The sequence below is a fragment of the Aotus nancymaae genome, unplaced genomic scaffold (genome assembly GCF_030222135.1).
Source record: "Aotus nancymaae isolate 86718 unplaced genomic scaffold, 86718_ANA_hifiasm-v0.15.2.pri h1tg000108l, whole genome shotgun sequence".
Lineage (NCBI taxonomy): Eukaryota > Metazoa > Chordata > Mammalia > Primates > Aotidae > Aotus > Aotus nancymaae.
The window spans coordinates 18,417,092-18,430,398 of record NW_026988523.1 but is presented as its reverse complement, the minus strand read 5'-3'; the positions used below and the strand labels follow the sequence as shown (position 1 = coordinate 18,430,398).

The window sequence follows — 13,307 nt, the reverse complement described above, 5'->3', positions numbered from 1 at the left end:
AAAACCCAAAATGTTCTAATGAGTATACTTCCTTTGAGTATCATGTTTGTGCTCGAAAAGTTTCTGATTTTGGAGAATTTTGTGTTTCAGACTTTCAGATTAGGGAATAGTCAACCTGTAATGTTAAATACTTAGAAGATAAAGCAAAATGCTTATAACAAATTTAATGCTCTTAAACATGTAGCAATCGATTTCAATTTTTGAATTTGAACATTTGAGCTCCACTTTTTTATGGTTTATTTTATATGGAAACTCTAATTTCAAATATTTATATAGGAAAACTTACACATATTATAAAACATTTCACACTTAACAGAATTTTTCATTACAAGTCAGAGGTTCAGTATTTAAAAGTATAATAATGTGTTAATATCATCCTCCATTCATATATCTCTTTCTGTTTAGAAGGTATTTTCCCCAAAAGTTTTACCATATTCTTGAGAATCTAGGACGCAGAGGGGACTTGTTTAAGGTTAAACAGTTACAAGTGGCAGGCCTGACCCTGGACATTATCTTCATAAAATTATGACATCTAATATCTTTGAGTCAATGAATAAAAAATGAATGAGTAAATGAGTGAATAAGTGCATATAATTCTAAACCAATAGGATGTTTATGTAAAAGCACTTAATTTTTCTATTAAAATGTATGTTATTATTCTATCTGAGAATGTGTTCTTTATAATAAATATGGAGAATTACTAAATCATTCCTTCTCATTTAACAAATACTTGATGAAGCAAAACCAGCACACTTCTAGGTAAGTCATATTCTTGGTTGCTATACATCTCATACCAGTGCTCAATTCCTAAAAAGCTACTTTTACTTGTATTCATCCTTCAAAATGAATTCAAAAGCTCTAAGAAGCTTTCCCTGAATCCCTTACAGAGATAGCGCCTCTGCTAAGAGTTCTGGTACTTCTCTGTTCATTCTTCTCTTATAGAATTATTAGTGGTTTTAGCAGTTAATAATTTCAAAGAATTAGTTATTAATAATAAAACCAGGGATCAGCACATTGAAGTATATGGGCCAGCTTGTTTTGGAATAACCCATTCCTTTGTACTTCCCATTGCACTGTGCACTTTTTGAGAGTCAGGACTATCTACTTTATCTCTAGACTCCTAAAGCCTAATACATAATAAGCAGCCAACAAACAGTCATCAATCACTCACTCACTTGAGATTCATGTAAGTTTTAAAAACAGGGCAGTATCCTGAAAGGATCATACCTACCACACTGAAGTAGTATCTTCAATACATTATACATTATTAGTAAAATGTGTAGTATCTAGAAACCATGAGTTTAATATGGCATACATGTAAGTATACACACCTAAAATTTCCAAATTGCTGTTTTGCTTCCTTTGTTCTTGTAATATTAAACTCTTCCTACTGTTAATCCATCTCTATACTAGACTGTCAGCATAAAAAAGAAAGACAGCAAATAATTTTTAAATAAAGTATGAAACATATAAGTTTTCATGTTAACGGTTTATGAAAATTAAAATCCACAAAACAGACCTATGTAATAATATTTATATGTTATCTAAGATTTTTAAGTTATTTTAAGATATTTCATATTTACTGGTTCATGCTAATATTTAACAAGGTACAAATAACGCTAATGATAAAGCTTACTGATGGAAGCCAAGAAAGAGGACTAAAATATATTTAGTACATACATAAATGATAAAAGCAATTCATTAGATAACAGCATTTACATCTGACAATAATGGGAAAAAATTACAATGTTTTGAGGCTAACATTAAAACTTTCATTTATTTGCAAAACTAAACATCATTCAAAACTATGAGATTTTCGATACAAGTAGAATTATTCCTGTATACTACAGAGCATCCACTTATAAAACTGGTGTCTGCTTTCAGTGACCTTTCAGTTGAAGTGAAACATACAAGTAGTACAGGTTGAGTATTCCCTGTCCAAAATGCTTGGGACCATAAGTGTTTCAGATTTCAGATTTTTTTGAATTCTGGAATATTTGCAGTACCCCAGTTTAGCATTCCTAATCCAAAAATCCAAAATCTGAAATGCTCTAATGAACATTTCCTTTTAGCATCATATCAATGCTCAAAAAGGTTCAAATTTTGGAGCAATTCAGATTTCAGATTTTCAGATTAGGGATACTCAACTGTGATAAATAATAAAAAAAGGGGAATAATTTACTGAACTTTTAAAATAGCAATAACAAAACTTTGTTACTATATATCATAGATTACTGCTAATGCTTATAAGACTTTTTCCTGATTAAATTATTAGCCAAATCACTAGAGACACCAAAATTCTGACCCCTAATCTTGATGGAGTTCTTAGGCACTCTTAAGACCTTACTACATTATCTGCATAACTATTCATGCATATACATTCTATCTTTCCTCTAAGCTGCTAAGGGAAAGGAATCAAGTTATTGATTCATATCTATCATGTTGTCTTGAACAGAGCTTAATAAACATCTGATAAATAGACACACTAAATGCGGTAAACTGGATTAAAATTTCTGGGGCAACAACTAGTGCTACACATTTTCATATAAAAGATGCAGTTTCATGTCTTTTAAATGTTCAATACTCCTGAAAATGTTCTGAACTACTGAGCCATACAGCTATGACTATTACATCCTTTTTAAACCTTCATCATGTTCAGTAAACTATACTACACAAACCTTAAAAAGCTTGTCTGGCCCAGCATCAGCTTATAATTTCTAAAGCATAAAATAAACGTGAAAACAGGATGTGCTGTAGTTTCCTAAGAATCATTTATTCAGTAACAAATACTTAGGAACACCTACCAGGTTTTAGGCACAGATAAATAAATATGCTCAAAAATCTTACAGTCTAATGTGAAAGATCAATATTAAATATGCAATTGATGATTTAGTTACAAGTATGTAAAGTGTTATAGGAGAACGGCATAGAAAAGGGAACTAAAAGAAAGTTTCGTGAAGGAGTTAACCTAGTCTGAACTAGTATGAAGATAATAAAAATATAGTATCTACACAAACTTTAAAAAAAAAACTCTATTTAGCTCCTTGAAGACAGGATCAGCATTCTGCTGTTGTTTAGACCCCAACCCCTAGGACTGACAATATAAATAATTTATTCAGTCAACAAATATTTACTGAGTACCTATGACGTGCTAAGGCTAAGCTCTTAGTAAAGTGCTAGAAACACAACAGTAAGCAAGAGAGGCAAAGGCCCTTTTGCTCTCTCGACAGATGTTTTCTGAAATGCACATATAATGGTTTCGTAAGAATTTGAATTTATTGGGTTTTAGTTTTGTTTCTGGGAGACTGTCATGCCAGGTTGCAATAGTTACTTCTTAGGAATACATCACAGTGGTCGAAGCTACTTAATTTTTAAATTTTTTTTTTGAGACAGGGTCTTATTCTACTGGACTGCAGTGATGTAAATGAAGCCTCTACAGCTAATTTTTGTATTTTTTTTTTTTTTTGAGACGGAGTTTCGCTCTCGTTACCCAGGCTGGAGCGCAATGGCGCAATCTCGGCTCACTGCAACCTCCACCTCCTGGGTTCAGGCAATTCTCCTGCCTCAGCCTCCTGGGTAGCTGGGATTACAGGCATGCGCCACCATGTCCAGCTAATTTTTTGTATTTTTAGTAGAGATGGGGTTCCACCATGTTGACCAGGACGGTCTCGATCTCTTGACCTCATGATCCACCCGCCTCGGCCTCCCAAAGTGCTGGGATTACAGGCTTGAGCCACCGCGCCCGGCCAAATTTTTGTATTTTTATTGTAGAGACAGGGTTTTACCATGCTGCCCAGGCTAAATTTTTTAAAATGTCTTAGCAGTATAAAGAAAGAATATTAAGCTGTTAATAACTGTTTGTTAAAATATAACCTAAAAAGCACTGGATAAAATACAAACTAGTCTATATATTTATGTTTAACATACAACATAAAATTAAACGAGTTAAAAATACTTCTTAAGACAGAAATATTTTTTTAAAATTCTTTAAAAAACCTAGATGAGGCTGGGCATGATGGCGCCCACCTGTAATCCTAGCACTCTGGGAGGCCGAGGCAGGCGGATCACGAGGTCAAGAGACCATCCTGGCCAACACAGTGAAACCCTGTCTCTACAAATATACAAAAAAAATTAGCTGGGTGTGGTGGTGCGTGCCTGTTGTCCCCAGCTACTTGGGAGGCTGAGGCGGAAGAACTGCTTGAAACTAGAAAACAGAAGTTGCAGTGAGTTGAGATCACACCACTGCACTCCAGCTTGGCGATATAGCAAGACTCTGTCTCAAAAAAAAAAAAAAACTAGATGAAATCACTCTCTCTTCCTATTCTTTCATATCTGACTTTTAAAGTAACTTATGAATGGGGCAAGTTTTGCATACAGTGCTACCCTTAGTCATTCTTAGTTTACAAATGTGATATGCACTAAGAATGTGACAAATAATTTGAAAAATTATATATAAACACTATATATTTTAATATTTTATTTTATAATATTTTATATATTGTTTATATTATATATTTTAATAAACATATATTTACTTATAAACAAACATGTTTACATAAACATTTTTGTTAACATATAAACATAAAAAATGTTTATATTACATTATGTTTATATATGTGTATGCTTATATTATAAACATATATAATTTATATTATATTTACACATAAACATAAATTATAGATCCAAGATTCCAGCCAACAAATGAGAAATTATATTGTCATAATCTAGATGAAATTAAACCAGGATAGTGTAACATCATTCATTTACACTTGAAAATTTTGAAGGGATGGAATGAAGAATGTCAGGCTAAAATATGTATCTAGATCATGGAAAGTAATCATACTATACTTCATTATTTATCTCCTACAGAAAGGCAGTAAAACAACATTTTTAGAAAAGAAGCACAGACTCTAGAACTAAACTACTTAAGTTTAAATTCCAGCTCCACCATGACAAGCAACGTAACTTCGAAAAGTTACCTGGACTTTCTGAGCCTCAATTCTCTCATCTGGAAAATAAGACTAATATATTTACTTTCAGGGTTATTATAAGGAATGATAATTTAGTATTTGTAAGATGCTTAAAACTGTGCCTGGCAGATATATAAATAACAGCTGATATTATTTTTTTTTTATTTTTTAATTTTTTTTTGAGACGGAGTTTCGCTGTTGTTACCCAGGCTGGAGTACAATGGCGCGATCTCGGCTCACCGCAACCTCCGCCTCCTGGGTTCTGGCAATTCTCCTGCCTCAGCCTCCTGAGTAGCTGGGATTACAGGCACGCACCACTGTGCCCAGCTAATTTTTTGTATTTTTAGTAGAGACAGGGTTTCACCATGTTGACCGGGATGGTCTCGATCTCTTGACCTCATGATCCACCCGCCTCAGCCTCCCAAAGTGCTGGGATTACAGGCGTGAGGCTTTGAAATATTTAGAACACAGTCGTTGCTCTCAAATTTAAAGCATGGTCTCAGTGAGGAAGCGATACTCAGGTTTTATTGCTGCATATTACTGAAGAAAGAATAGGTTACAGAAAGGCAGATTGGTATTTAGAATAAAAAAGAATAGAATCTGAATCCCATCTCCTAGGAATATAGTTTTCAGTATTAAGAGGTTATATTAGGTCAATTCTAATGATCCCATCAACATTATAAGATCTATTCAACAACGGAATGGCTCAAGAACTATTGCCGGGCACTATCAACAGAGAAGTGATCAAAACAAACAAAAATTCTTGCCCTCATGATTCTAAGTTTGGTTAGCAGAGATAATGCAGTCACTAACCAGGGAAAATAAATTTTGGAAAGTAGTAAACATTTTTACCAGTCTACTTTCAAAAAGCAGACACTTTCCGTCTGCTAGAGAATATTCTACAGTTATACCTTTAAAAATATTAGTTTTCATGGGATTAGAAAGTAGTTGCTACTTTATTTTAACATCAGGCACTGGGCAATTTAGAACAGTTTATTTTCCCCACTGAAACACACTTATTGCTCTGCATCATCATCAGTGCTAATCTGGCATTGCTAAAAAAACTAAAGGGTGGTCTGCAACCAACTTGAGGCAGTTTACTGAGAGATTTGAAGTTCCCCAATCAAATACTTACTTGACTCACCATAATCTCAAGCGCACTCTGAATTGAACAACCTATTCCAGAAGGAAGAATTAGCTATGCAAAGAGGAATAACTAAGAAATCAGAAAAAGGACTTACATATTTATTTATAGACATGTTTTCATACCCTGAACTCACTAGAAACAAAAAGAAAGCAAAGCAAAACAAAACAGTTTTCCAAAGTGTAAAGTCAAATGTGAAAGTAATGGCTAGTGAACAAAAATGTGTTGCAAAGCTTAGATAGTACAGCAAATCTATGCTCTATAAAACTAATTAATTTCTGGAACTGTCCATTTTGGCTTAGTATCCCAATTAGATGAAAGGGATATGAAAAGAAAGGCAAATAACATGGAGAAAATGTTGAATAAATTGGTATTTTAAAAACTTTCTGTTCTGACATGATGCTTTACCAAGATAATGAATTTTGAGAAAACTTTTATATTAAAAGAAATACCTTAAAGCTTTGTAATTTTACCTACTTAATGCTGAACTTTAGTATCTTAAATTTTGGTTCAATTTCCTAGGAAATACTCACTGTATGTCTAGACATGTAAAAATTAAACATATATTTTTAAATGTCTGTTAATATTCTGAACTGTCAAATAGAACTAGCTTTATAAAATCTAAAGACGTGATATTTAAACTAGACATCTCATAGGTAATCTTAGCTGTAATCTAATTAGGTTCTTAAATAGCATCATATAATGACCTGTGTTTATTTCCTCTCCAATTTCCACATCTTCTATTTGAATTGTATGATCCAACATCTCCATAAAATGGTCTCTGATTTCTTCAGCCGATTCATCATCAAATTTATAATCACACAACATTACAGTGGATCCAGGAAGGGGAACAAAGACTCGACGAGGGAGGATGTGGAACTCTTTTTCAGAATCTAAAAGGAGAAAAAATATTAATATTTAGATAGGTTTGTCACTGGTATCAGTGATACATATTTTATAAGTATATAAAAACAAATACAAATAAAGCTTAAAAGGTCAATGTTTTTTCATTTTCTAGTGATCTGGCACAAAATTGCTGTTACTGAATTCTGCTTTACCCCAAAACCCCTGGCCTCTGCAAGGAACCTAAATGACACACCTACAAAAAATAAACTTATCACCAGGTGCTGGGGCTCACGTCTGTAATCCCAGCACTTTGGGAGGCTGAGGCAGGTGGATTATTTGAACTCAGGAGTTTGAGACCAGCCTGGCCAACATGGGGAAACCTTGTTTCTATTAAAAACACAAAAATTAGTCAGGTGTGATGGCCTGTAATCCCAGCTACTCAGGAGGCTGAGGCAGGAGAATTGCTTGAACCCAGAGGTGGAGGTTGCAGTGAGCCGAGATAGCACCACTGCACACCAGCTTGGGCAACAGAGCAAGACTCCATCTCAAAATAAAAATAAAATAAACTTATTGCCTTCAATGTAAAGATGTTGATTACACATTCTTATGTGACACACTGCCCTATGAAGGACACTCAAGAGACAATTTTGTCCTTGGTGTCAGAAACTACTGTCCTTCTTGTTTCTTTTACCCTCATAGGCACTGTACATTTTATTGTGGTTTTTCTCTTCTTCTTCCAAGTTTGGAGCCAAATTAGTGGCCGCCTTACACTAAGGGCGCAGGATCTGACAGCATATATTTTTGTACTAATCTAACCATGAATTTCATCTTACTAGATGTAGCCCCCCTTCCTATTCAAGCATGTTTAGGACATCAAGTCATATATACATTTTTGTGTACCAATCTCACTACCAACTCCATTTTGCTTTCTTTTTTAACCTTCCCTTTGACTCTTTATTACTAACATTTATTTTCACTTGTTTGCTTATCTTCTTTGTAAAAAGCTTAAATCATTTTTAGAAAAAATAAATCTAAATAAATAATATTTCATTCTTCTTTGGATATTTACAAACTGAAATTATTATTTCCCCTAATTTCTAACACAAAGAGTCATTGTTACATGTAAATAAATAATTACTTTTTAGTTCAACACTACGCTTCTTATGACTCTCACAAAGATAGAAATTTTGTGAAAAGAATGACCTCTTTCAGCAACAGACATGATTAAAAAGCACTAATGTAAAGATCAAGTAGAAAACTAGGGCTTACTTTAATAGTAACTTAGACTTTGTTGTCAAGAAACTAGTGGTAACTTTACATAATGACAAACAAAAGATGACGAACAATGCCTTAAGTATCACAGGAAAGGCAATCTCGTTCCTTCCAGATTCTGTGTATTATTTCGTTTGCACATGAGAACTGGGAGATAAATTTTACTCTTTGACCAGACTGCCTCCTAGCTGTAGAAGAATATTACTGCAATTTGAAGTACAGTACAAAAATTGTCCACACATTGAATTTAGGACTATATTATTTTGGGCTACAGTTACTTGAAACAGATTAAGTAAAAACTCAAAAATGACCATAATGTATATGTGCAATTGGCATGCAAAATTTTAAAACCATTTCAAACTACATCAATTCTTGGTATCTCTGAAAAATAACAAGCTAAAAAATCAAACGTTAAGGAACTGGTTCCAATAAATTTAAATTACTCATTAAAAAATAAAAAAACACTTATAATTTTCAAATTAAGACATTAAATTAGCAATTTAGTATCTAAATAAGACTCATTTTCTGTTGAAATGGGAGGAGAAATCTTTCTGAAAAGACCCATCTCAAAAAGCATTCCAAAGAAGACTCCTTTAGGAATAACCTCATGCCACAGTATCTAGTTCAACATTATCTGAATAAATTCAAAACAAATAAAAAATTTTAAATTTTGGCTAATATAATAAAAATTGAGCTTCTATTGGTTAAATATCCCAGCTGCTATCAGAGTATTATAGGAAGTTTTAAGTTATTTAACTATTTTTATAGAAACTTTTTTAGAATAGGCAATAGCAGAGCTGAAGCTTAAAGGATAAAAGGACATCTGCATAAAGGGCTACAAGTACCATTCAGAGAGTAGAATCATGGCACAGGCAGCCGAGGATTACAAATTTTCTGGGAAGACAGTGGAGTGGTACGGATGAACCGGGGTAGGGATGGACAAAGATAGGTTTCATAACTGATGACCTACATTTTCACGAGTAAGTTATCTATGAGAGTAAGTTGAGCAGGATTGAATGAAGACTTTTAACAGTGAAGAAGGCTTAGGCTATATCTTAAGAGGAATCAAAGAGGAAAATCATAATAAGTAAAAGGATTAATTGGAGTTTTTTTTATTTTTCCTGACATTGAAATACTAAGTTCTTTTATCTGGATAGCCAAAATTAAAAGCCTATGTTTACTTTAGAGATCAGACATATAAAGCTATTAGGTCCTTTACAGACTTCCTCGTACATGCAAAAATACTCTAATTCAGGTTAATTTTATGGCATACACTCTACATTTTACTATATTACAGTATCTATAAGATTTAATCAGTATATAAGAAAAATAAGGTAAGTAAAATGAGGGCAAAATCTAAAATCTAACAATTTGGTGTATAAGTTCAACATCAGAATTTACATTTATTTATGCTTGAGGGGATGGATAACTCATTCTCCAAGATGATTATTTTATATCACATGCTTGTATCAAAGCATCTCATATACCTCATATATACATGTACTATGTATCCACGTAAGTTAAAACTTAAAAAAAATTTTTTCTTTTTTGAGACGGAGTTTCACTCTTGTTACCCAGGCTGGAGTGCAATGGCGTGATCTTGGCTCACCGCAACCTTCACCTCCTGGGTTCAGGCAATTCTCCTGCCTCAGCCTCCTGAGTAGCTGGGATTACAGGCACGCGCCACCATGCCCAGATAATTTTTTGTATTTTTAGTAGAGACAGGGTTTCACCATGTTGACCAGGATGGTCTCGATCTCTTGACCTCGTGATCCACCCGTCTTGGCCTCCCAAAGTGCTGGGATTACAGGCGTGAGCCACTACGCCCGGCCCCCCAAAAAATTTCTAAATTTACATTTATTTACATTATCACACTTTCAACGTATTCTTTTATCTTGATATCTAAGATGAACTAATACGCTGTTAGAATAACTATCCTGTTACTAAAGCATTGGATATAATTTACATCTTATTTCTGTTTGAAATATGACAATTAACATACGTAATTCTCCTCCTTCATCATCTCTAACATGGTATCAATACTACTTACTGAGGGCTTGGCTTACATCAATTTTATTATGGGTCTTACAAACATCATCTCATTTAATCTTTCAGCCTTAAAAAGTAGCTACCATAATTCCTGTTGTACATATAGGAAAATGGGGCCAGTCATAGTGGCTATAATTCCCAGTGCTTCAGGAGGATTGCTTGGGGCCAGGAGTTTGAGACAACATAACAAGGCCCCATCTCTACTAAAAAGTAAAAACTAAAAGATTAGCCAGGCACACTGCCATGCACCTGTAGTCCCAGCTACTTGGGAGGCTAAGGGAGGAGGATCCCTTATGGCAAGGAGTTCAAGGCTGTATTTAGCTATGATCATACCTGTGAACAGCCACAGCACTACAGCCTGGCCAACACACCAAAGACTCTTGTCTCTCCAAATAAATTTTTAAAAAATTAGCCAGGCATGGTGGCCCTGGCCTATAAGTCCCAGCTACTCAGGAGGCTGAGGCAGGAGGATCGCTTAGGACCAAGAGTTCAAAGCTGCAGAGAGCTATGATTGCACTATTGCATTCCAGGCTGGGTGACAGAGAGAGACACTGTCTCTAATGAAAAGGAAGGAAGAAAGGAAGGAAGGCAAGAGGGAAGAAAGGAAGGAAGGAAGGGAGGGAGGGAGGGAGGAAAGAACGAGGGAAAGAGAGAACGAGGAAAAGAGAGAGAGGAAGGAAGGAAGGGAGGGAGGGAGGGAGGAAAGAGAGAATGAGGGAAAGAGAGAACGAGGGAAAGAGAGAGGAAGGAAGGCAGGCAGGCAGGGAGGCAGGCAGGCAAAGAAAAGGATGTCTACAAAGTCATTTGCCTGAGGTCACTCTGCTAGCGGCAGGACAGACACAGAACCTGAGAACTTCAAAGTCTTACAGAAAGAAAGGAGAAAGAAAAAGAAAGAGAAAAAGACAGAAAGCAAGCAAGAATAAATAGAAAACATGAACAGACTAATAAAAAGTAACATGATTAAATCAGTAATGAAAAGTCGCCAAACAAAGAAAATTGCATCCAAGACTAGATGGTTTTACCATGAATTATACTGAACCTTTAATAAAGAAATGATACCAATTATTCTCAAATGATTACCAAAAAAAAAAAAAAAAAAATGAAGCACAGAGAACTCTGAACCCATTCTGTGAGACCAGCGTAATCCTAATACCAAAATCAGACAAGAACACAGTAAAAAAAGAAAACTACAGGACAATACCCCAATGAACCTTGACACAAAAGTCCTCAACAAAATACTAGCAAACCAAATCCAACAGGACATCAAAAAGATAATACATCATAATCAACTGGGGTTTACTCCAGAGATTCAAGGATGATTCGACATATAAAAATTAATAATGTGATACATCCCATCAACAGAATGAAGGTCAAAACCAATGTGATCAAAGAAAGAGAGAGAGAGAAAGAGAAAGAAAAGAAACAGGAAAGAAACAAAGAAGGAGCAAGAAAGAGAGAAAGAAAGGAAGGAAAGAAAAGGAAGGAAAGGAAGGAAGAAAGGAAGAAAAAAGAAAAGGAAGGAAAAGGAAGGAAGGGAGGGAGGGAGGGAGGGATGCTTATAAAGTCATTTGCTTGAGGTCACTTGGCTTGCAGCAGAATAGACACAGAACCCAAGAACTTCAAAGTCTTTGCTCTTTCCACCAAACTACAGTCTATGCTCTTCACATAGGTAGCAAGGCCACAAAATTACCGGTTAAAAACTTTTTCACTTTTTAAAAATTTTGTATTAGGCTATAATATTAACTTCTAAATATATCAAGTTTAACATACAAATAGTACAACTGCTGTTAGGGGCCATTACTTTTACTAATTGGATATTAGCAGAAATTTCAAAATACTAACTGAATATAAAAGAATACCAGGATAGCCATGTAATACCACTTTAATAAAGCATTTTTAAATGGAAAAGAGTATACGGATGTGTCTGATAAAGTAGATCTTTAACATTAATGGTGGATTACATCCCTTTACCCTGAAAATCCTGAAACTCACAATGCAGCTATAACATACACTGTTGCTCAGAAAGTGAAGCAATGATTTACACCACAGGAGTTACCACAAACTCAAAGTCAAGTTGCAAAAGCAAAGCCACACTGAGATGGGGCTGCTAGGCCGACGGACTATGTGAATAGGTCCTATATAAAGCTCTCCCAAAAACTCTCAATCCAATTGCTGCATGTAAGATTCAAATTCATGTTCTAGTAAAATTATAAATTAACAGCAAATGGAACTCCTCCAGGGTTGTGAATTAAGGGAAGGATAAATGTTAAATCTGGCAATCATAGAGTCTCGAATACTAGGAATATAAAAAAAGATTGTAATTAATCCATCAAACCCAATATGCTAGCTATCAGTAGTACTAAAAGAAGTTGGTTATATAGAGGAGCTATACTTTTTTTTCCTATGAACATAAAAATATTCTCTTCAAAAGCTAATATGGGTCGGGTGTGGTGGCTCATGCCTGTAATCTCAGCACTCTGGGAGGCTGAGGCAGGTGGGTCACCCGAGGTCAGGAGTTTGAAACCAGCCTGGACAACATGGTGAAACCCCCATCTTACTAAAAATACAAAAATTAGCCGGGAATAGTAGCAGACGCCGGTAATCTCCACTACTCAGGAAGCTGAGGCAGGAGAATTGCTGCAACCCGGAAGGCAGAGGTTGCAGTGAGGCGAGATCACACCATTGCACCCCAGCCCAGGCGACAACAGCAAGACTGTCTCAGGGGAAAAAAAAAAGCTAATATCAATGTTTCAATTATGTACATATCTAACCGTGAATTGCAAATCCAGTCATATCGCAATAAGAAGAACGGGGAGATGATGATGTAGCTTTAAAAAGTGTACTCAATATTTTAATTTGCTTTTCGATTAAAAAAAATTTTTAATACAAATTACTGCAATTGTATAAATTGTTTCCCAAAAGTTGCAATTGTTATTAAAGAGTAAGGTACTGTAACTCAGTCTTTTTTAAACCTAATGAAGTCTGTTAGAGTAACAGCTGAGAAGCATATAAACTAGTGCAGTTTA

At 34.9% G+C, this 13,307-nt stretch overlaps 1 protein-coding gene across 6 annotated transcripts in view; it reads right to left on the bottom strand.

Annotated features, from left to right (window-relative positions):
- The window catches only part of ODR4 (odr-4 GPCR localization factor homolog), a 44,218-nt gene that overhangs the window by 7,969 nt on the left and 22,942 nt on the right, over window positions 1-13,307 (bottom strand). For 4 of the 6 annotated variants that reach the window (XM_064370728.1, XM_064370726.1, XM_064370727.1 and 1 more), the window contains one exon: window positions 6,822-7,007. In XM_064370728.1, coding sequence (XP_064226798.1) covers window positions 6,822-7,007 — 186 coding nt within the window. Of the gene's footprint in view, window positions 1-1,331; window positions 1,415-6,821; window positions 7,010-13,307 lie in introns of all 6 variants that reach the window. The other 2 variants (XR_010340421.1, XM_064370729.1) reach the window with 2 other exon arrangements.